The 25,088-nt window shown below is 43.5% G+C and overlaps 1 protein-coding gene across 2 annotated transcripts in view; it reads right to left on the bottom strand.

Annotated features, from left to right (window-relative positions):
- The window catches only part of ptprub (protein tyrosine phosphatase receptor type Ub), a 375,002-nt gene that overhangs the window by 61,214 nt on the left and 288,700 nt on the right, over positions 1-25,088 (bottom strand). For both annotated transcript variants that reach the window (XM_065011362.1, XM_065011367.1), the window contains exons 16-21: positions 24,546-24,733; positions 20,628-20,751; positions 9,644-9,720; positions 4,434-4,470; positions 3,788-3,885; positions 2,919-3,035 (exon numbers count right to left, since the gene is read on the bottom strand). In XM_065011362.1, coding sequence (XP_064867434.1) covers positions 2,919-3,035; positions 3,788-3,885; positions 4,434-4,470; positions 9,644-9,720; positions 20,628-20,751; positions 24,546-24,733 — 641 coding nt within the window. The remainder of the gene's footprint in view (positions 1-2,918; positions 3,036-3,787; positions 3,886-4,433; positions 4,471-9,643; positions 9,721-20,627; positions 20,752-24,545; positions 24,734-25,088) is intronic.

Here is a 25,088-nt window from a genome sequence, read left to right as displayed (position 1 = left end):
AATTCAACTAATGAGCTAAATAAAATAAAAAGGAATTAGGAATAAAATCTGATAAAAATAGGAAGTTCCCAAACAAATAATACACCCTATATTACGCAACTACTCCTTTCTGCTCCTTTTATTGTATTTTTTTATTTTAATTTTGGGTATAGAAACAGACATTAAATATCCCTTTGAGCATTAATTACACTTTGGATGGTGTATCAATACATCCAGTCACTACAAAGATGCAGGTGTACCAATTAGGTGCCCTTCTTTGCGAGGAAAACCTCCCTGGTCTTTGGGGAAGAATCTGTGTTTGAAATTCGCTGCTTGACTGAGGGACATTACAGATAATTGTATGTGTTGGGTACAGAGACGAGGCAGTCATTCAAAATCATGTTAAACACTATTATTGCACACAGAGTGAATCCATGCAATGTAAACTCAGCAAAAAAATAAGTCCCTTTTTCAGGACCCTGTCTTTCAAAGATAATTCATAAAAATCGAAATAACTAAACATATCTTCATTGTAAAGGCTTTAAATACTGTTTCCCATGCTTGTTCAATGAACCATAAACAATAAATGAACACGCACCTGTGGAACAGTCGTTAAGTCATTAACAGCTTACAGACGGTAGGCAATTAATGTCACAGTTATGAAAACATAGGACACTAAAGAGGCCTTTCCACTGACTGTGAAAAACACCAAGAAAGATGCCCAGGGTCTGAGCTCATCTCTGTAAACGTGCCTTAGGCATGCTGCAAGGAGGCATAAGGACTGCAGATGTCACCAGGGAAATAAATGTCAACGTCCGTACTGTGAGACGCCTAAGACAGCGCTACAGGGAGACAGGAGGGACAGCTGATCGTCCTCGCAGTGGCAGACCACGTGTAACAACACCTACACAGGATCGGTACATCCGAACATCACACCTGCGGGACAGGTACATGATGGCAACAACAACTGTCCGAGTTACACCAGTAACGCACAATCCTTCCATCAGTGCTCAGACTGTCTGCAATAGGCTGAGAGAGGCTGGACTGAGGGCTTGTAGGCCTGTTGTAAGGCAGGTCCTCACCAGACATCAACGGCAACAACGTCACCTATGGGCACAAACCCACCATAGCTGGACCCAGACAGAACTGGCAAAAAGTGCTCTTCACTGACGAGTCGCGGTTTTGTCTGATTTGTGTTTATCTTCGAAGGAATGAGCATTACACCGATGCCTGTACTCGGTATCGATTTGGAGGGTCCGTCATGGTCTGGGGTGGTGTGTCACAGCATCATCGGACTGAGCTTGTTGTCATTGCAGGCAATCTCAACACTGTGTGTTACAGGGAAGACATCCTCCTCCCTCATGTGGTACCCATCCTGCAGGCTCATCCTGACATGACCCTCCGGGATGACAATGCCACCAGCCATACTGCTCGTTCTGTGCGTGATTTCCTGCAAGACAGGAATGTCAGTGTTCTGCCATGGCCAGCGAAGAGCCCAGATCTCAATCCCATTGAGTACGTCTGGGACCTGTTGGATCAGAGGGTGAGGGCTAGGGCCATTCCCCCCAGAAATGCCCAGGCACTTGCAGGTGCCTTGGTGGAAGAGTCGGGTAACATCTCACAGCATGAACTGGCAAATCTGGTGCAGTCCATCAGGAGGGGATGCACTGCAGTACTTAATGCAGCTGGTGGCCACACCAGATACTGACTGTTACTTTTGAACCCCCCCCCCTTTGTTCAGGGACACATTATTCCATTTCTGTTTGTCACATATCTGTGGAACTTGTTCAGTTTATGTCTCAGTTGTTGAATCTTGTTATGTTCATACAAATATTTACACGTTAAGTTTTCTGAAAATAAACGCAGTTGACAGTGAGAGTTTCCTTTTTGCTGAGTTTATTATGTGACTTGTTAAAAGTCCAGCATAAAAGTCCAACCCCCCCAAAAATGTACTCAGAATACGAGGCTCATTGAAAACAAACTGTCAACTTCGCCTAAAATCTCTGCTTGATAAGTGGCGTACAGTAGTGCTCCCACGGAGAGTGGCGGCAACAGTGAAACAATAATGCTGTGTTTGTGCCACTGTCAATCCGCAGAGTTGCTCTGAGCTGGTCCATGGATAAACCCTGGTGTTGATTGACAGGATGGTCCACTGAGAGCAACGAACACTTCAAGTGCAGGCGCTGTCATTGTAGAAGCAGCAGTGCCTCAGCGGTGTGGGAGAGAGGGGGGGCGGTTTAAGTAGCTTGAGTTATTAAATCCTCTCACTGCAGGCATATTTAATCAGAGGGCCTTCGATGATCATCGTCTCTGAGTCACATCGGTCTGTACATCAGGAGCTGTTGTTTATTCTAATCTCTCTACATCGTATTTATGCATCATCAGGAAGTAAGACACTGTCTACTCAATTCAGCGTATGCCAACTGCTGCTGTCTCTGCAATGTTTATGAGTATTGGGAAGGAGACTGGTACAGGGGCCAACTCCGTAACAAAGGAGAGAAAAGAACCATAGAGCCAGAGTATTATTTCTTACTATCACCTCTCTCTAGTCAGAGACAGGCTGCTATTTGTCAGCTAAGTGCCTTTATCACAGAGTCAAATAGGGCTAAGGGAGCCATGTTCTCTGGGTAGGATGCATTCACAACAGAAGCACCTCATAATTGAGACAGATTGAATGCCGGTTCTGTTCAGTTGGACTGATAAACACCACAGACTCTTTAATCGACAACTGCCTGGAAACGCTGGCTGAAGAAACAATGCCATCATGGTATGTCTAAGCAGTGAAGCCATAAGAAACCAAAAATAAGGAAAGAATGAGGGAAAGATGCTTAGTAGTAGCTGGGATTTGTCCTGTATAAGTAAAAGCCATGTGATATTGGTCTTAGACGTAGACTGACTCAATGTCAAAACATGTGCAGGCACAGAATGGTTGGACTTACCCTCTCCATGGCAAAAGTACGAACGGTGTACTCTGAAAGTGTTTCCGTCTTCAGCAGTGTAATCTTGATGTCTCCATACATCTCACTGTCATCAGGCCAGTATTTACAGCATTTCACCTGGTCAACAGGGACAAATAACATTTGATCAAATGTGCATACAATGATAGTCACAGAAATGTGTTTGACCAACCAGTGTTCCTTGTTGGTAAATTATGCTACCTACTGCTCAGCATTAAATACATTTAAGGAAAGAGGACACAGAACAATTATACTTACATTCAGCTCCAACAAAATCAACCAGTTCTTCCATAGATAGAGGTGGTAACTATAGTAGTCTTTAATGATGGGGAACATAATATCTAGAACTGGGCCACCACTAATGTTTTCCATTAAGGCACAAAGGATTTAGTCATTTTTAATTTAGGTTAGATGTTATTTTGATTCAGCTGACAAACAATCCAGCGCTAGGAGGGAACAGCAAATTTGATGTACTGATATTGATAGAAACATTTTGTCATCTTAACAACTATGTCTATGTTTATGATTTCAGAAGAAAAAAATGGGACTCTTACTATAGTATTTATATTCTGCTGGCGTTTCAATTGCTCCAACAATGATGTCTGTCTGAGCAAATAGTAAGGGACCTGAACACAGCAGAGAAAATTGAATTGTGTCCCCTTTTGCGCTTATAAAATAAAATAAAATATATAATATATATTTCAAAAAAATGTTTTAAAAAAATTACAAAAAAAAAATATATATATATATATAAGAAGTCTATGACTGGATGGATGGATTGCCGGCTAGATGGAAGCAATGGTGCTGGGGATAGGTGTGTATGAGGAGAGAGGTGTGAGTGTGAGACTCACCCTGCCTACCTCTACCAGTTTAGTGATCATGACGATGCTGAAGCAGTTCTCCTGCCACACCATCCTCCAGAAGTCATACACTGTCTCCTGTTTGGGCCCTATGGGACAGAAAGGTAAAACCACCACATCAACCATCTCAGTCAAAAACAGTTTGCTGTAAATACAAATGATCAATATGACTAGGGCCTAGATAGTTTCCTGACCACGTGACCCGATACTACTGTACTAAGTCACTTTTCTTGGACACAGGATCAAGGTACATGCAGCTAGGTTATAAGTAGGGCCAAAGAGTTTTTCCTGGTCAGGTCACATGCCCTACTATAATTAACGTTGTGCTGTACAGTGCTTCATGGCAGTGTTTATTGGTCTGTGCCAGCGAACAGTGGCTCAGTATGAGAAGTGACAGGTGAAACAGATCATGAGTCTCTCTCTTTCTCTACTAGGAGAGGGTTTAACTGATGCTAGGGTGTGTATCTACAACGTCCAAATATGCACGCACCCAAAAAGGAAACTGATGTATACACGAGCATGATGTGTCACTGTTGCTAGATCCTACGTGGAAGTTCATTGGGTAGGTTGGTCAACCTCGAATTATCACACAAAAACACACACAAGCACCCAACTCCAGACATGGCGGGATACTCACCCTGAGTTGCTATGAAGTGGTTGGATCGATGGTAGCCCTGAAAAAGAGAACAGGGATGACATGCTGAGTAAGCTATCTGTGTCTCAAACAGCGCTTTCTCCTTCTCCTCCCTCCTTCTCCTCTCTCCCTCCCTCTCTTCTAGCACGGATCACCCTTCCTTCTCACTACTGTCCAATTCCCTCAGTAACATCATGTTTCCTGTCATTCCAACACCACTCACAAAAATTCCATAGAGAATATGGTGTGCCGTCAGACACCCAAGTATGCCCACAGTTTGGTGTGCATGCTAAATAACCCTTCCTAAAAGCACAACTAATTATGACGCCTGAGAAAAAGAGTTCCATCGCATGTCAGGCTTTACCTAAAAACTGTCATCAACTTCTAAAAGCATGTGCAAATCCCCCCACACAGACGTCACAACAAACATGGTTACGATATAACAGAATGAGACAACACAAAACTTTGTTTGGCATTGAGAGAGATGAGAGAGAGACTGTAGTCCCAGAGTGATTCAGAACATCCACTTTGCCCATCGAAATTATGCTTTTCAGGATACTACGCTACGTTTAAGTCCCATAAAAATAGAAATTGGATTTCATTAGTCAACACAATGCACAAAATAATAATTGGTTTACTGCTCCAAAATACAGATTTTTTTTCACGTTTTAGCACATTTTGCACAATTATAAGCATTTTTGCAATGGGATGTAGAGGAAATTGTACAGTTTTAAAGCAAATTTACTGTAATTCAACACATTTAGCCATTGGGCGGAGAGAAAAAAATGAACCGTTTTACAGATAATTTCCTGCAATTCTACACATGTTGCAATAGGATGGTGAGAAATGTTAGCAGTGAGACTGACTAACAAAATCAATGGAGAAAGGTAATTCAACCACGATAACAAGTTTAGATAGCTGGCTGCTAAACTAACTTAACGATCTACAACATTTTAGCTGACATGGGCTAAGTGACTGAGATAACGAGAATAACTGCTGATGCACAACCTAATTTTGAAAATGCACTTTGTGTATTCTACTTTTCTAACTCGCAACAGTAAGTTGAGACTAGCTTTTGCGTGTGTGTGTGTGTGTGTGTGTGTGTGTGTGTGTGTGTATGGGGAGGGGTATCTAGATACAGTGGAGATGCGGTGTTCAACCAAAAGAGGAAAAAGCAACGTTGAAAAAAAGGGACTCACAAAATATATGTGACTCGCTTCAGGAACCTAGGTGTTTGTAGTGCATCACTACTTCACTTACATTTTTTTTTTTTTTTTTAAATCTAACACTGCTTTTTTGAACGATATCAAAGTGTTGATCTCCACTTTCTGGAGGACCGAGTTTTGAAATCAGTGGAATGCCCGGGGGAATTAGAGTATGATAGCTAAGGAGATGGAGAACATTCTGGCCTTTGACTGCAAATAAGCAAAGGGAGTCGAAAAGAGAACACACAGAAAGCTGTTTAAAACACCTGTCTCCGTATTACATCTTCAAACTAAGGGCAACCATGGCATCCGTGACAGAGAGGAAGAAGCACCCATTCCATGTATAGCATCCATCCATGTAAGATAGTGTAGCTAGCTTCATTTTCAGATATTACGTGTTTCTAATTTTGTTAGAAAGTTTTAATTTTTTCATTTCAAGTTAAAGCGTACTGTTAGCTAGCAAGCTAACATAAGCTGGCTGGCTGGCTTGCTATGATCTGTGTAGTAATATTATTCGTATCTCAGAGCCATTTGCTTTGATAGTTATAGCCTAATGTTAACAAGCTAACATTGAACCTGGTTGGTTAGCTACCTGCAGATTCATACAGGGTAATGTTATGAGTTGGGATTATGGTTCATTGTTTAGCTAGCTAGCTACATGTCTAAAAAAAAGACTACTACACAAGTAACCATTTCAATAGAACGTTCATGATGTCACTGCGACAATTGTCAATACTCGTAGCTGGTAATTTCGCTCCGGCTATCTGCTCCGATTTCAGAGCTCCCTATTTTCGCAAAACAACGTAATTCAATTGTTGCCAGCAGCGCAGTTAACGTCACCAACGCTCTGGATAACAAAAAACAGTCTAACCAGCTCTGCTAGGGCGAGTAAAATGGTCTGAGTGAGCTGTTCTCTGTCTGGAAGTAGCTAGCAAGCTAGCCAATGTTAGCCAGTTAGCTTGTGAGCTTGTCAAAACACTCGGATCAACCCTACTCCTCGGGCAGAGCGTCCTCTGAAAGCTCAGAGCAAAACGCTCTGAATTTACGAACGGACAATCTGACAACACTGAGTTTACGAACGCCCAGGGTGCACTCTGGCACTCCAGATTGAATTTATGAATACACCCGTAGTATAAACCAACCTTTAGTCTTGAAATCTTTGGATGTTTAGTAAATGGCCTCACATGTGAATCCTTAAAGAGAAGGGTGGTGCTAAGTTTTAAGAGGGTGAGAACAATGTTGAATGGGTGTAGACAAAGAAGAGCTCTCCAGTAGGTTTACCAAAATATTAAAGTGCCATATTCTCAAAAGTGAGGTTACAAGCGTATCAACTTTCAAAGCAGAATTACTTTCCCATTGTTCCTCAACTGTACTGTATGATATACCATTTTCTAGCTCTGAGTGTCTACTTTCATCCAATGTAAAAAACACCAATTCAGGGCCTCCTGGGTTGCGCAGTGGTCTAGGGCACTGCATCGCAGTGCTAGCTGTGCCACCAGAGACTCTTGGTTCGCGCCCAGGCTTAGTCGCAGCTGGCCGTGACCGGGAGGTCCGTGGGATGACGCACAATTGGCCTAGCGTCGTCCAGGTTAGGGAGGGTTTGGCCGGTAGGTATATCCTTGTCTCATCACACACCAGAGACTCCTGTGGTGGGCAGGGCACAGAGCATGCTAACCAAGGTCGCCAGGTGCACAGTGTTTCCTCCGACACATTGGTGCGGCTGGCTTCCAGGTTGGATGCGCGCTGTGTTAAGAAGCAGTGCGGCTTGGTTAGGTTGTGTTTCAGAGGACGACCCTCAACCTTAGTCTCCCCCGAGCCCGTACGGGAGTTGTAGCGATGAGACAAGATAGTAACTACTAACAATTGGATACCATGAAATTGGGGAGAAAGCATTGAAACGCAAAAGGGACAAGTGTGTAATGGAGATGAATGACTGTCACAGTGAATGGGTGCAGTGAGCCCAACTACCCACGATTTGCTGGGGCCCTGGGCAGCACAATCAGCATGTCCATGGCATTCACGCATCTCAACCAGTCATACTGGCAACCGTAACCTCCTGATTTTTGACCTCATGTAAGCACAAGAAATATAATGACACAGGGACACTTGTCACTGCTGCTGGAGATGACAGGGCATGCCAGTGGGTATGGTGACGATGACACAGCTCTATATGCTTACAGGTCACAAATACAATGGGCCACAAGGCAGTCTCGTCTTCAGCAGATATGGGAGCTCCTTCAAATGTGCATTCCTCTTTACTTAGTGGTTGTCTTTTATTGAGATATGGTAGAGAAAAGAAAGAGACAAACATCTAAGATTCAATGGCAGATAAAAGGAAAAGAGATGGCAACCCTCAGAGTTTCTTCACTCTGCTGCAATCTGAACATTGTGACACCTTGGAGCAGCTTGCTTTGTGCCAACTCTGAATCCAGGCTCCCAAACACTAGACTGAAGAGTTTGAATTTTGAAGGAGGGATGTACTGCATGGGAAAGAGGGAAAAGAAAGGGATGGCAGACAGAAGAAAGAGCAGTGAAGTACTTACTTCCCTGTTAATCCGAATCTACAGGGTCCAAAGTCGAGTAGGTGGGGAAGGTAGTAGAAAAAGAAGAGAGAAGAGATAGAAGCTAGTTAATGAAAGAAGATTGAGAAATCTAAGGAGTTAAAGGTTGCAGTCAGGAGGAGAACCTGTATAGAGAGGTGTGCTTGTTTACATACAGTATGTGTGTGTGAGACTGAGTGTGTGTTTTGTGTGTGCACGTACATTTGTTCATTATGCCATGTGTGTGGATTGCTTTGGACGGTCTCCCTATTTAACAAATTAGAGGCTGTCATACAGCATTCACTTGCTGAGTGTGGTGATGGAAAATACTGCACTGTATGTACTACAACACATGACAAACACAGGCAGCTGCCAAGCATGCATATAGCACACAGACACACACACACACACACACACACACACACGCACACGCACACACAGCCAAGCGATGGGTGACAAAGAGATCAAATCAAATGCTAAAGAGAAAAACTGAGAGCTCACTTCTTCAACCTCTGCTTTAACAAACAGAAAACACATTTCAGAGAGAGGCTAAACTTTTCCATGTAACCTCTGGTGAAATAGTAATGGGCTCTCCACAAGTACTCCCCTGTGGCAACGTATTCATCATTCAGGGCCAGGGCTAGCCTTGTCAGTGGCCAACTTGGCACTACAGCAGGCAGCACCCAAGCATTGAGTTGCATGTCTCTAATGATGCTTGGTCTCCCTATGCCCTGACACTAATTAGCACCCTCACAATGGCAGGAGTCAAAATAGGACAGCATTCTCAAGTGCCCTCTCTATGCTAATGAAGTCCCCTAAAAGCATTTATCCTGCACAAGTCCACTCGCTCTCTATCTCTCCCGGCTAAACGATGTAAAAAGGAGTGCTTTCACCTTTCCGATGAGGCGTTTTAGACAAGTTTGTCTCTTATGATGGAATAATGTACATTCATGAGTGTACAGTCCAACAAATGGATGATGCATGTTGCTCTACGGGTGACACATTCTAGTTGATGCAGATGGAAACAAGAAGTACAGTGAAGTGAAGGTGAGCAGCCAAAGAGATCATGTCACAGAGCTGCTCCCCATCCATCTAGGGATTGAACAACATCAATCCAGTCTATTAAATTCAGAGTGATTGGGGGATTTTACAAAGGGCTTTACCTCCAGGACTTGGTATTATAAAATGTATTTATTGTCTGTTAATAGCATTGGATAAGGGGTTGTAGAGGTAGTCACCAAACAGACATGACATCTGGCTAGAATGCCAAGAGGTGGAGCCTGGTGTTTCCAGGAACAGGAATAACCTCTCAGTGGTAAATCTGGGGTACCGGATTGCTTAGGGCAACACAAAATACTGTGAAATGGACGGTGGTTATTCAGAAAGGGATAAGTAATGACTTGATGAGTTTCCCAGTATAACACTGTGATTGGAAAGGATTCTGAGCAGAAAGGAAGGTGAGACTTACGTCTATGTAGTTGGCGTTGATGTAGTCAGAGTTGGGGTCTCCCAGGAGTGGGTGGAGCTTGACTCTGTGGCAGTCATCTGGAATGGACACAATGGGAGAATCACATCTCAGCCATGTTTCCAATTACATTACAGTACGTCCACACAGCTCAATTAAAATAACACATTCGTATATATTTTTTAACATTTTATAAAAATACCTATACATAAAATAACACATTTATTGTAGTAACTTGACAAGGAATGCCTACACGCATTTCAAAATTACTTTCAAGCTAAGAAATAAAAGGCGTACAGCCATGTACACCCGGCTCCCGAGTGGCCCAGCGGTCTAACGCACTGCATCTCAGTGCAAGAGACGTCATTACAGTCCCTGGTTCGAATCCAGGCTGTATCACATCCGGCCGTGATTGGGAGTCCCATAGAGCGGCGCACAATCGGCCCAGCGACATCCGGGTTTGGCCAGGGTAGGCCGTCATTGTAAATAAGAATTTGTTCTTAATAAATAAAAGGTTAAATAAAAAAATAAAAAATATAGACTGATAGACTTGTGGTGTTATTAGTGTTGGGACATCAGATCTCGTTGAAAAGAAATAAGGACTGTCATCTATATTTTGTTTGTTTACATTTACTGTAGCAGATGTTCTAAAGTGTTGTGAAGAAGAGAACACTGATGTGGTTTACTTGTTTAAGCTTATGTTTTTTCTTACATGGGGGATTGAAATTAATGGGGGTGAAGTGTTAAATTGTGGACACTATATGAATAATTACATTGAATATGAATTGTACTTACCTGCAGTACAGTATGATTGCTATTCATGTGTGCATGCTTATTATTGGCATTGACCGTGACCTTTCCCCTTGGATGATGTCATTACCCCGAGTCGGATCTGTACAAACTCTACCACATGTGGGCTGTATCATTTGGCTGTGTTTGTACCGTTTGTACATTTAAATTATATAGATAGATATCTCTCTATCTTCTGGTTGATCTGGCACTCAGAACATGATTTCACTTTGTTTTCTACGTCCTTATCCATGTTAGGCCACCAGATGTAAGATCTGGCTAAACTTTTCATCCGGGAAATGATTTGTGAACGGCCAGGGGGTGGAATAACCACTCTGGACCCCCAGAGTATGCAGCCATCATGCACACTAAGCTCAGTTTTGTGCTTTGCATAAGGTCTCAGTCCATCATCCTCTATGACAGGAGGCCAACCTGGCATCTTTTTACTTGGGCCAGGATAGGATCCCAGTCTGCCCACTATTTGATCCGTTTGTCATTCACAGGTCAGTTTGACAATCTCTACAATCTCTAAATTGTCTCGGGAGGCACTACAGTTGTGGCGGGCATCTCTGGTAGCGGGAGACGGCTGAGCATGTTTGCGTTTGAATTGTCCTTCCCCGCTCTGTACACTATAGTGTATTCTTAAGCTGACAGTGTTAGGGCCCAGCACTGTATCCTTGCTGAAGCCATGGGAGGAATGCATCTTGATTCACTAAATAGGGTCATTAGTAGTTTGTGGTCAGTGCATATGGTGAAATGACAACCATAGCGGTACTGATGAAAGCGTTTCACAGCAAAGACTATTTGCCAGACCTTCCTTGTCTAACTGTGAATAACCCTTCTCAGCACTTGTCAGCGTGCTTGATGCAAATCCAATGGGTTTCTCTGACCTGTATCCTCTGACCTATATCTAGATGAGAGATTACTGCCCCAACGCTATAGGGCGAGGAGTCACATGACGTGATGATCGCTTTGTCTTGGTCAAAATGAACCAGCAGTTGTGCTGGATTGTAGTAGCGCTTTCACTTCCTTGAAAGCTTTCTCTTATGCTGGCCCCCACTTCCATTTAGTCTTTGTGGAGCAGCTGATAAAGTGGAGCCAACACTGTTGACAGTTCAGGGAGGAACTTACCATAGTAGTTCACCATGCCCAGGAACGACCTGAGCTCAGACACGTTCTTGGGGTTTGGAGTATCCTTGATTACCCTGACTTTGTCATCCATAGGACACAGACCCTGCACTGTGATCTTGTGACCTAGGTATGTCACACTCTGTGCATGGAATGTGCACTTACTACACTTCAGGCGCAGCCCTGCCTCGGAGAATCTCTTTAACACCTGGTCCAGATGGTGGAGTTGCCACTGTAACCAGGATGTCATCCAGGTATACTGCTACATGAGGGATCCCCTGCAGCAGACAGTCCTTTGTCCTCTGGAAAATGGCTGGACGTCACTCCCCGGAAACCAAGCGGTTGTTCCAGAACAAGCCTTTGTGCGTGTTGACTGTGACATACTCTTTTGAGACCTCGTCCAGGAGGAGCTGTTGGTAGGTGTGACTCATGTCAAGCTTTGAGAACGTCCTGCTTCCTGCAAGCGTCACGAACAGGTCCTCCACCTGCAGCAGCGGGTAAGCATCCAGCCTAGAGGCCCAGTTGATGGTGAGTGTGTAGTCCCCACATATGCCCACCATGCCGTCACTTTTCAGAACGGGAACGATTGGAGCTGCCCAACGGGAGAACTGAATGAGAGTAATGATGTCTATTTCCTGCAGCCGCTCCAACTCATCCTCAACTTTCTCTTTCATGGCGTAAGGCGTTGTCCTGGGATTGAAAAAGTGAGGCTTGGCCTGAGGATCCGTGAACAGCTTAACAGTGTGCCCAGTTCATCTTTGAAAATCTCATGGTAATTATGAATGACATCCTTAGTCACTTGTGTGTTTTTTCTCTCACCCCAGTTCAGTTGTATTTTAGTGAGCCAGTCATGCACTAGTAAACTAGGCCCATTCCCTTTCACCACCAGGAGCCGTGCTCTCGCTTCCTGATTGTTGTATGCAATGTCCACATCTAGAGCGCCCAGCAATGTTATGGTCTCCCCGGTGTACGTACGCAGTCTGATCCCTGCCGATGTGAGGGCTGAAGCCGGTGTGAGGGCTGAAGCCTGTTTTGAGCCCCATAGTTCTCTGTAGGTCTCCTCACTGAAACCAGAGGCAGAGGCCCCTGTGTCAACCTCCGTCCTCATCTGCTTTCCATCTACCTCCACTGTAGCATAGACAGGCTCTGCGCACAGCTCACTCACATTAAACATGTTGTAGGACCAATGCTCGTCCTCCTCTGTGCTCTCTAAGTGATGCGCTGCTGACTGCAGCTTCTTAGTTGTGAACTTGCCCTGCCCAGTCTGCCCACCCTCTGGCTTGCTCCTAGGACCCCTGAATTTTTTTGATAAATGTCCCCTTTTGTTGCAATTGTGACAGAGTATCCTTGAACTTAGATGTTTTGCATAATGTGTTCCCCCACATCCGAAACATTCTACTGCTTTTCCCGTTTTTCCTGCCACCTGATGCACTGCACAACTTCCACTTTCGGCCTTTTGAATATTTTTAGCATTACTAGCGGCCATCTCCATCCCTTGAGATAGTTCCAATAATCTCTTGAAAGTCAGTGTGGCTTCCCCCAGCAAACGGTACTGTCTGCTGTCCTCATTAATGCCACAGACTAATCTGTCACAGAGCACGTCCTCTAACATAACTCTCTGAACATTGTGAGTTTGGGGCTAACATAATTCAGTTAACAAACTGACCTGTTTTCCAAAAATGGCAGTTGAACTTGAACCTATGGACAATCACTGAAGGCTTTGGATTGGGGTGATTTTTAATGAGAGCCACAAAAGGAATTTCTCCCGGTCTCCGTGGTGTAGCCAAATTCCTCATTAGCTTGTAGGTTTTAGCCCCACACACACTCAACAGAATAAAGCGCCGTTTAGCCTCATCTGTAATTCCATTTACCAAGAAAAGGTGTTCCAACCTTTCCACATATTTTGCCCAGTCCTCGTTCTATTCCACAAACTCAGTGATAGTCCCAAACATTGCCATGATAACGACAACTTATCCTTGATCGTCACCATCGGTGTTTCCCTCCAGCGATGGCTGCTCTCCGTCACTCATTAGCTAGCTAGCTAGCTGACTCCCTCCACTGTTTCTTAGCTAGCTAGCACATTGATACATGCTGATACATGCTGATCAAGATTTATCCTCATCACCAAAAAGATGTAGTAACTTGACAAGGAATGCCTACACACATTTCAATATTACTTTCCTTTACTTTCAACCTAAGAAATAAAATGTGTACAGCCATGTACAAATGGCACAAATACAGATAAACGATTACAGCCCACTCAACATGTGGCATTGTACAGATCCGACTCGGGGTGGTGACATCATCCAAGGGAAAAGGTCACAGTCAATGCCAATAATATCCACGCACACATGAATAGCAATCATACTATACTGCTGGTAAGTACAATACATATTCATTTTTATTTCCACAATATAATGTATACATATAAACACAACATGAAACAATTTCAAAGCCTTTACTGAGTTCATATATGGAAATCAGTCAATTGCAATAAATTCATTGGGCCCTAATCTATGGATTTCACATGACTGGGAATACAGATATGCATCTGTTGGTCAGAGCTACCTTAAAAAAAATGTAGGGCCGTGGATCAGAAAACCAGTCAGTATCTGGTCTGGGGAATGTTGTCCCACTCCTCTTCAATGGCTGTACGAAGTTACTGGTTATTGGCGGGAACTGGAAGAGGCTGTCCTACACGTCAATCCAGAGCATCCCAAACATGCTCAATGGGAAGACATGTCTAGTGAGAATGCAGGCCATGGAAGAACTGGGACATTTTCAGCTTCCAGGAATTCTGTACAGATCCTTGCGAAATGGAGCCATACAATATAATGCTGAAACATTAAGTGATGGGGGTGGATGAATGGCACGACAAATGGGCCTCAGGATCTTGTCACGGTATCTCTGAGCATTCAAATTGTGATCGATAAAATACAAGTGTGTTCATTTTCCATAATTTATGCACGCCCATACCATAACCCTGGCTGGTCTCAGATAATCCTGCAAGTGAAGTAGCCGGATGTGAAGGTCCTTGGCTGGCGTGGTTACACATGCTCTGTGGTTGAGGCCAGTTGGACGTACCACCAAAATTCTCTAAAACGATGTTGGAGGCAGCCAATAGTAGAGAAATTAACATTCAATTATCTGGAAACAGCTCGGTGGCTATTCCTGCAGTTAGCATGCCAATTGCACCCTCCCTTAAAACTTGAGACAACTGTGGCATTGTGGTGTGTGACAAAACTGCACATTTTAGAGTGGCCTTTTATTGTCCCCAGCACATGGTACACCTGTGTAATGATCATGCTGTTTAATCAGATTCTTGATATGCCACACCTGTCAGGTGGATGGATTATCTTGGAGAAATTCTTGGAGAAATTCTCACTAATAGGGATGTAAAAAATTTTTGCACAACATTCGAGAGAAATAAGCTTTTTGTGCGTATGGAAAATGTTTTGCCATAATTTATTTCAGCTCATGTCAACATGGGACCAACACTAAGGAAATCAGTCAATTGAAATACGTAAATTAGGCCCTAGTCTATGGATTTTTGTCACACCCTGATTGGTTTCACCTGTCTTTGTGCTTGTCTCCGCCCCCCTCCAGGTGTCGCCCATCTTCCCCATTATCCCCAGTGTATTTATACCTGTGTTCTGTTTGTCTGTTGCCAGTTCTATTTGTTTCATCAAGCCTACCAGCAGGTTTCCCCATGCTCCTGTCTTTCTCTAGTTCTCCCGGTTTTGACCATTCTGCCTGCCCTGACTGCCGTTCTGGACCTTTCGGACTCTGCTCTGGATTTACTGACCTCTGCCCATCTTTGACCTGTAGTTTGCCTGCCCCCCCCCATTTTTTATAAACTTTTGTTACTTTGAAACTATCTGCATCTGGATCTTCTCCTGAGCCTTGACAGATTTGACATGATTGGGAATACAGATATGCTTCTGTTGGTCACAGATAGGGCTGTTGCGACAATGACCGCAGTAAAACTCCATGTGACCGTTCAGTCACGGTAATCTCCTTTAATGCACTCTGGATATGCTTTGGTAGTACCCAACTTGCTAACTACCATCAGGTCCTAATGGCCTGGTACTCAGGGCACTATTTTCCCTCTAACTACTCTGAAATAAAAGTAAATGCAATTGAAAATCACAAACACTTATCATCAAAACAGTATGCCTATACTTTTAAAACTCACCTAAAGAAGTTCAACAGCAGGTTGAATCTGAGCGGAAAACATTGTTGTGGATGTTGTTTCAAAGCCTAACACCACGAAATGGACTGCACTTTCTAAGGTGATTAATTCAAACCACCATTTGCATATTAGAGCTTATGCAAATGTTTAAGGCCAAGCCAAGCCTGATTACCTTATGCCAAGCTCCAAAATATCTATCCATGAGTCTGGGAGAGCATGTATAGCCCTAGGCGATGCTGTTGGTTCATTGATTATGCAGGGCAGCAAACAGTTAGCCTACAATCAGTGAATTTGTATTTGAATAGCCTAGTAATAAATAGGGGATTTTTTATAATTTAAATAATTTAATTGGGTGACATTACATTTATCTATACAGCATATCTCACATTTCCATCCACTTCTCTTTCCATTATTCCTTTTTCGAGTACACAGACAGCCTGTCAACGGTTTAGTGAAATATGTTTTGTTGCGAAAACATGTTACTATCAATGTTCCCAAACAAATTTCACACCCAAATTAAGCACTGGGTAGCTGCAAGAACAAGGTTGGAGAGCCCATGGCATACATAGTTTGGGCAGATAATCACCAGTCGGGAAGCGAGTATGCTCCTCAAACAGTGGTTAATGCGTGGAATAAAATAAGTGTTCTTAAATGTATTTCTCAAAGCACATGTTCCGCTATAAAACTGAAGTATCCGTTTGGGAAAGGGCGGCCTCAATTCGCTATTCGAGTGCATAGAGGACATGTCATTTTTCACCCCACCCTATTCCTGCCCATTTGATAATGGGCAATTCTAAATCAAAACTAGTTTTGCATATTAATAAAGACAAGATTAAATTGAGAATATAGTCTGATGAGTGAAAATAAGATTAATTGATGAGAGAACAACTGTGCAGAATGAGGCAAGCAACAGAACGCAAGCTTTTTTTTGCTACTTTCTCAAATAGTGAATAGCCTATAGTCGCACCATGCAGGTCATATATGTTTGGATTTCTAAAACATTCTAAGGTGTGTCTCATTCACAACTAAAGTTGACAAATAACTAAATCTATTATATATAGGAAATTATCACTTTTAAGCTCAACATAGCCACTTCACACGCACAGTGTGAAGAAACATCCTTTCCATTTTATTCAGCTAAGTTCAATCATATTCTTCTTACAATAAAATCATGTCAAATAAAATAATGGCACGGGACATAAGCATATCTTCTCAGCTAAATGAACAAGCCTACAGCATATGGCATGGAAGATAGCCAAACAACATAGGCCTACAGTAGGCCAACTCATATTCTGTTCATCTGAAATAGATTTTCTTTGCATAATAATGTTTCTTTAGACCAGACTAAAATCAAAACTATGAAATAACACATATGGAACCATATAGTAACCCCCCAAAAAGTGTTTAATAAATCATTTGAGATTCTTCAAAGTAAGCAACGTTTGCCTTGATGACAGCTTTGCACACCTGGAATGCATTTCAATTAACAGGTGTGCCTTGGTAAAAGTTACTTTGTGGAATTTCTTTCCTTCTTAATGCGTTTGAGCCAATCAGTTGTGTTGTGAAAAGGTAGGGTTGGTATACAGAAGATAGCCCTATTTGGTAAAAGACCAAGTCCATATTATGGCAAGAACAGCTCAAATAAGCAAAGAGAAATGACAGTCCATCATTGCTTTAAGACATGAAGATCAGAACTTTGAACGTTTCTTCAAGTGCAGTCCCAAAAAAACAAACTATGATGAAACTGGCTCTTGTGAGGACCGCCACAGGAAAGGAAGACCCAGAGTTACCTCTGCTGCAGAGGATACATTCATTGGAGTTACCAGCCTCAGAAATTGCAGCCCAAATAAATGCATCACAGAGTTCAAGTGACAGACACATCTCAACATCAACTGTTCAGAAGAGACTGTGTGAATCAGGCCTTCATGGTCGAATTGCTGCAAAGACACAACTACTAAAGGACACCAATAAGAGGATGAGACTTCAGAGTAATGGATATTAGACTGGTGGAAATCTGTCCTTTGATCTGATGAGAACAAATTTGAGATTTTTGTTTCCAACCGTTGTGTCTTTGTGAGACGCAGAGAAGGTGAACGGATGATCTCCTCATGTGTGGTACCCACCGTGAAGCATGGAGGAGCAGGTGTGATGTGTGCGGGGGCTTTGCTGGTGACACTGTCTGTGATTTATTTCAATCAAGGCATGGCTACCACCGCACTCTGCAGCGATACGCAATTTGCGATTAGTGGGACTATCATTGGTTTTTCAACAGGACAATGACCCAACACGCCTCCAGGTTGTGGAGGAGCTATTTGACCAAGAAGGAGAGTGATGGTGTGCTACATCAGATGACCTGGCCTCCACAATCACCCGACCTCAACCAAATTGAGATGGTTTGGGATGAGTTGGATGGCAGAGTGAAGGAAAAGCAGCCAACAAGTGCTTAGCATATGTGGGAACGCCTTCAAGACTGTAGGAAAAGCATTCTAGGTGAAGGTGGTTGAGAAAGTGCCAAGAGTGTGTAAAGCTGTCATCAAGGCAAAGTTATTTTGAAGAATCTCAAATATATATATTTTATTTGTTTAACACTTTTTTTGTTACTACATGATTCCATGTGTGTTATTTCATAGTTGTGATGTCTTCACTATTATTCTACAATGTAGAAAATAGGAAAAATAAGGAAAACCCTTGAATGAGTAGGTGTGTCCAAACTTGTGACTGGTCCTGTATATAAACTCAGCATAAAAAGAAACTTCCCTTTTTCAGGACCCTGTCTTTCAAAGATAATTCGTAAAAATCCAAATAACTTCACAGATCTTCATTGTAAAGGGTTTAAACAGGACGCATGACTTTCAACCTTCGTCTCTCCCGAGCCCGTACGGGAGTTGTAGCGATGCGACAAGATAGTAGCTACTAACAATTGGATACCACAAAATTGGGGAGAAACAGGGGGTAAAATTAAAATAAAATAAAAAAATAAAAAATAAACTCTTAAAATTACCATTGGCATCATGGTGGAACCCCTGCGTGGTTTCCTTCCTCTCTGGCAACTGAGTTAGGGAGGACACCTGCATCTTTGTAGTGACTGGATGTATTGATACACCATCCAAAGTGTAATTAATAACTTCACCCATGCTCAAAGGGATATTTAATGTCTGTTTTCTATACCCATCTACCAATAGGTGCCCTTCTTTGCGAGGCATTGGAAAACCTCCCTGGTCTTTGGGGAAGAATCTGTGTTTGAAATTCACTGCTCGACTGAGGGACATTACAGATAATTGTATGTGTTGGGTACAGAGACGAGGCAGTAATTCAAAATCATGTTAAACACTATTATTGCACACAGAGTGAATCCATGCAATGTAAACTCAGCAAAAAAAGAAGTCCCTTTTTCAGGACCCTGTCTTTCAAAGATAATTCATAAAAATCGAAATAACTAAACATATCTTCATTGTAAAGGCTTTAAATACTGTTTCCCATGCTTGTTCAATGAACCATAAACAATTAATGAACATTGTTAGGACACTAACAGCTTAGAGACGGTAGGCAATTAAGCTCACAGTTATGAAAACTCAGGACACTAAAGAGGCCTTTCCACTGACACTGAAAAACACCAAACGATAGATGCCCAGGGTCTGAGCTCATCTGCGTTAACGTGCCTTAGGCATGTTGCAAGGAGGCATGAGGACTACAGATGTGGCCAGGGCAATAAATTGCAATGTCCGTACTGTGACGGACAGCTGATCGTCCTCACAGTGGCAGACGACGTGTAACAATACCTGCACAGGATCGGTACATCGGAACATCACATCTGCGGGACAGGAACAGGATGGCAACAACAACTGCCCAAGTTACACCAGGAACGCACAATCCCTCCATCAGTGCTCAGACTGTCTACAATAGGCTGAGAGAGGCTGGACTGAGGGCATGTAGGCGTGTTGTAAGGCAGGTCCTCACCAGACATCACCAGCAACAACATCACCTATGGGCACAAACCCACCGTCACTGGACCAGACAGGACTGGCAAAAAGTGCTCTTCACTGACGATCTGCGGTTTTGTCTGACCAGGGGTGATGGTCGGATTCGTGCTCATCGTCTAATGAATGAGCATTACACCGAGGCCTGTACTCTGGAGCGGGATCGATTTGGAGGTTTCCGTCATTGTCTTGGGCGGTGTGTCACAGCATCATCGGATTGAGCTTGTTGTCATTGCAGGAAATCTCAACGCTGTGTGTTACAAGGAAGACATCCTCCTCCCTCATGTGGTACACATCCTGCAGGCTCATCCTGATATGACCCTCCAGCATGACAATGCCACCAGCCATACTGCTCGTTCTGTGTGTTATTTCCTGCAAGACAGGAATGTCGGTGTTCTGCCATGGCCAGAGAAGAGCCCGGATCTCAATCCCATTGAGCACGTCTGGGACCTGTTGGAATGGAGGGTGAGGGCTAGGGCCATTCCCCCAGAAATGTCTGGGAACTTGCATGTGGAAGAGTGTCCAGCAAGAACTGGCAAATCGGGTGGCCACACCAGATACTGACCGTTTGATTTTGACCCCCCCTTTGTTCAGGGACACATTTTTCCATTTGTGTTAGTCACATGTCTGTGGAACTTGTTCAGTTTATGTCTCAGTTGTTGAATCTTGTTATGTTCATACAAATATTTACACCTGTTGAGTTTGCTGAAAATAAACACAGTTGACAGTGAGAGGATGTTTCTTTTTTTGCTGAGAATATGCATTTTTAGCTCAGGTTCTTCCACTAAGGTAAATATATATATTTATATATACATGGAAGACCTGGACAAAAGATCCCACATATCAATAATTACATGGCAAAAGAATAGAACACATATTTGTGATTGACAATATTGCTTACGGTGATCAGTGCTTTCGTCACAAGAGGGCTGGCATGTCCATGATGACTTACATCCCATCAACGTGTCATGCCTCCCTTTAGTTTTGTCCTTCTTTTTGGTGCAGTCCCAGCCATCAAAGAAGCTCTGTCGAGGTGTAGGGAAGTACATGTTAATGATACTGTTACCAATACCACTCTTCCCCTATCGTGTCAAACATATTTACAATGTCTCTCTTCTAAACCATTATATCTGCAGTTGTCTGTTGTGTTTGAGTGACGTAAGGGGGAAATAGAAAATGAGTGGGTATAATTGCAGCAATATCTGTCAAGTAGTGAGCCAATGCATACATCATGACGCTGTAGTTCTTTTCAAAGACCATTTCAAAGACCATTCAAAAGCATCATAGATGCTACCTGTTCACATGAACTGATAATACCTGTTCACATTAACTGATAATGCAGAACGTGTGAAAGAGCCTTTGCTACAGGGAGGGGTTGAGGGCCCTTGGAGTGTGGTGTCAGGAAAACAACCTCACACTCAACGTCATCAAACCAAAGGAGATGATCGTGGACTTCAGGAAAGAGCAGAGGGAGCACCCCCCTATCCACATCGATGGGCCAGTAGTGCAGAAGGTGGAACGTTTTAAGTTCCTTGGCGTACACATCACTGACAAACTGAAATGGTCCACTCACACAGACAGCATGGTGAAGAAGGCGCAACAGCGCCTTTTCAACCTCCAGAGGCTGAAGAAATTTGGCTTGTCATCAAAAACTTTTACAGATGCACCATCGAGAGCATCCTGTCGGGGTGTATCACCGCCTGGTACAGCAACTGCTCTGCCCACAACCGCAAAGCTCTCCAGAGTGTAGTGCGGTCTGCACAACGCATCACCGGGGGCAAACTACCTGCCCTCCAAGACACCTTCACCACCCGATGTCACAGGAAGGCCAAAAATATAATCAAGATCAACATCCACCCGAGCCACTGCCTGTTCACTCCGCTATCATCCAGAAGGAGAGGTCAGTACAGATGCTTCAAAGCCAGGACCGAGAGACTGAAAAAAAGATTCCATCTCAAGGCCATCAGACTGTTAAACAGCCATCACTAACATTGAGTGCCTGCCACCAACATACTGACTCAAATCTCTAGCCACTTTAATAATAAAAAATTGGATGTGTTAAATGTATCACTGGTCACTTTAAACAGTGCCACTTAATATAATGTTTACATACTCCACATTACTCATATGTATATATTGTACTCTATACCATCTACTGCATCCTGCCTATGCCGTTCGGCCATCGCTCATCCATATATTTATGTACGTATTCTTATTAATTCCTTTACACTTGTGTGTATAAGGTAGTTGTTGTGAAATTGTTAGATTACTTGTTAGATATTACTGCATGGTCGGAACTAGAAGCACAAGCATTTTGCTACATTCGCATTAACATCTGCTAACCATATGCATGTGACCAGCAACATTTGATTTGATTTTCTCTCTCTGTGTGTGAACATGAAGCTCTCTAGTGAATCCTGGCTATGCACAACTCTGTTCCAACAAGTTCCTCTCATCAACATGCTTCACTATCGCCATCCCATGACAGTCCTGACTCAAGGAGTGGGATCCAGCTCTATTATGCTCTCATCAGCCAAACTTCTCCTCTCCCCTAGTATGTGGGGCCAAGTCCCCCCCCCCTCGCCCACACACACCTGTGGTTGTTCAGGCACCAGAGGGGACTGTGGGTGAATCCAAGCCTGCATGCTGAGCAGGGGATTACAACCCCACTGCTCCCCACAGAGAGAGAGTAACCACCCAAACCCTGTCTAGGGGGGGGGGGGTTGCAGGGAGGGGTTAATTGGTTCTGAGGATCACACAAAAAATTAAGAGAAAACTCGGATGAAAGACAAAGACGAGACACAGTGAAGAACAGTCTGAGCCGTTACATAACTGTGTCATGAATACTTTTGCTGCAGTGGTTTCAAATTATCGCTGTCTTTTTTTCTCCCCCAGTGCAATATTACTATGTCAACCATCCCACCGGTGTTGACTACGTTCCTTTTTCCTAATCATAATGACAGTATAAGTCAACATCCTGAAGACACAATTGAAAAACTGGCTAAATCCTTGGCTGTGATCTGTGAAAACAGCTCTTGTTGTGTTTACTTCATTCCACACACAAACCTTCTCTACTGTATCTAGACATACAATAAATCGATCGATTATGCCTTTCAAGCTTTGCCTCAAGGTGATGCCCTGTACAGCATAGTGAATGCCTCAGTTCTCTATATCTTAGTGTTTACCTGCAAGTAACTGCAGTGGGAATACAGGCCCACCTACAGCTCAGACATGCCAGTCCCTTCCAACGCACTGCAGAGAGCTGATCAATATCTCTGAATGTCCTACATTGGCATTCCACTGGGAAATAAAGCCTAGGTGGTCAGGGGAGCACGATAGTCCTCATTGTTTTCAATTGTAATGGAGAGAGACATAGATAAAGAAAATACAGGCAGCTGAATATAGATTTTTGTTGTGGAGAGTTTTGCCTGTGGGGGACAGTTTAATGAGTCTACAAGCAGAGTTCCAGAACCAGAAGGGCAAGCATGTAGCCAGGGAGAAATTGGGGAGTGAGATATTTTCTATCTTTTCCTTGACATGTGACAGGGAAACCACAGGCAACAGACAGGGATGTAGCTCACCCCAGAGTCTGCTCTTGACTAGAGAAGTACCGCACCGGGGACAAATGTTTCCGGGCTGTTTGCCCTCCAAAATGTGGCCTTGACGCATCCAGAGAGCCATGGAAATCAGCCGTTACAGAGGTACTGGAATAATAAGTGGGTTCAGTTCTGCTTCTCTCCCAAAACAAAAACATTTCCCTCTCTACCTACGGTAAAGTACAGACTCAATTCCACAGTCTGAATGTCGAAAGATTGTATTTTATTTATTTAACTAGGCAAGTCAGATAAGAACAAATTCTTATTTACAATAACGGCCTACCCAGGCCAAACTCACCTATCCAGGACGATGCTGAGCCAATTGTAGCTCACCCCAGAGTCCCGATCACGGCTGGTTGTGATACAGCCCAGGATCAAAACAGGGTCTGTAGTGGCGCCTCTAGCACTGTGATGCAGTGCCTTAGACTGCTACGCCACTTGGGAGCCCTCAGGAGATAAGTGAACCAAGCGAGACTCTCCTTAACACACACTCCCTGATGCATAAAGAAGTTTGGAACAGAGCCTATAAGTCCCCCAAGGCTTCTCTCCTTAATTGTAGGCAATGATTTCACAAAATGTCTCCCTCGTTGTGCCGTGCACCACTTAAGAACACTTTCAACTTGGTGGCATCCTATACATCACACCACAGCCACTTGGCAGTGGTGAAGCCCAAAAGCATCTATTTAGAATTGTCCTCCAACCAGAGTACAGAGGATCTTCTTTTATCATTGTGGTACTGGAGGACAGCCAGAGGTTGGGAGCCACCGAGCCCCCGATGCTGAGGCAATTGGCGGTCACTGGGCTGGGGAACAAAGGGCCTCCTTGGTCTGGAGAACACCTGGGGATTAGGGGGCTTCATCAGCTACACTGCTACAGCAACTCTGACAGAGGGGCTATCTGAGCTCCAGACAATGATGATTTAATAGTCTCACAGTCAACTTGGTCCAAGAAGTTTATTTTAACCCTGATCATACATTTCTGCAGTCTGTAAGAACTGGGATGTGAGTGATAACTTCACACAATCTGACTACTAACTGGATAATCTGTCTACAATTTTGACTTGTAAATTATGAAAAATTCTACATTTTAAACCCCTAAACAGTGTATGATGACATGACTACAAACTTCTATTTTCTCACACCTTCCCTAGCAATACACCCTTATACCATCCAAACGCACATCAGCCACAACCATGCACATCAGCCAGAACCAATACTGCCTACCTCATACTCCTGTTTGAAGCCGTAGCCCTCTGCAGTTTTCATCTGGTTGATGTGTTGGAGAAGGTCGGCCACGCGCACAGCAGGGTGGAGCTGACCAGTGTGGTAGGGTGAGCCCTTACGCCCACACTGGCGTCGCGGCGAACCCCTCAGAAGACTACTGGACTCGTTCACTGAGCTACGCTGCTCACCTGTGAGAGGAGGGCAAAGGAAGGGGGCACCGTTAGGCATAGGGATACACACAAAAGGTGGTATAGCCTGTTTTAGAGAGATGTAATGATCGTAAGAGCTTTCATTGTCTGCTTATGTGCCCCCGTTATTTATCCTACGGTTCTGACTTGATGTACAGGGAGAATACTGTAAGAACGGCCCATGACCTGAATTATATCGCTCTGTCAATTTAAAAAATGCTGAACAAATAGGCGGCATATTAAGCTACATCCGTTTCAGCTTGCTCATGTCCTAATCCAAATTACAGCATGCCTCTTAACGGCTTATCGTCATATATGCCATTGCCATAATTTGTACATCTGCATTATTATATTG

This window comes from Oncorhynchus nerka, linkage group LG3 (assembly GCF_034236695.1).
Source record: "Oncorhynchus nerka isolate Pitt River linkage group LG3, Oner_Uvic_2.0, whole genome shotgun sequence".
Taxonomy (NCBI): Eukaryota; Metazoa; Chordata; class Actinopteri; order Salmoniformes; family Salmonidae; genus Oncorhynchus; species Oncorhynchus nerka.
This window is presented reverse-complemented; position numbering and strand designations above follow the sequence as displayed.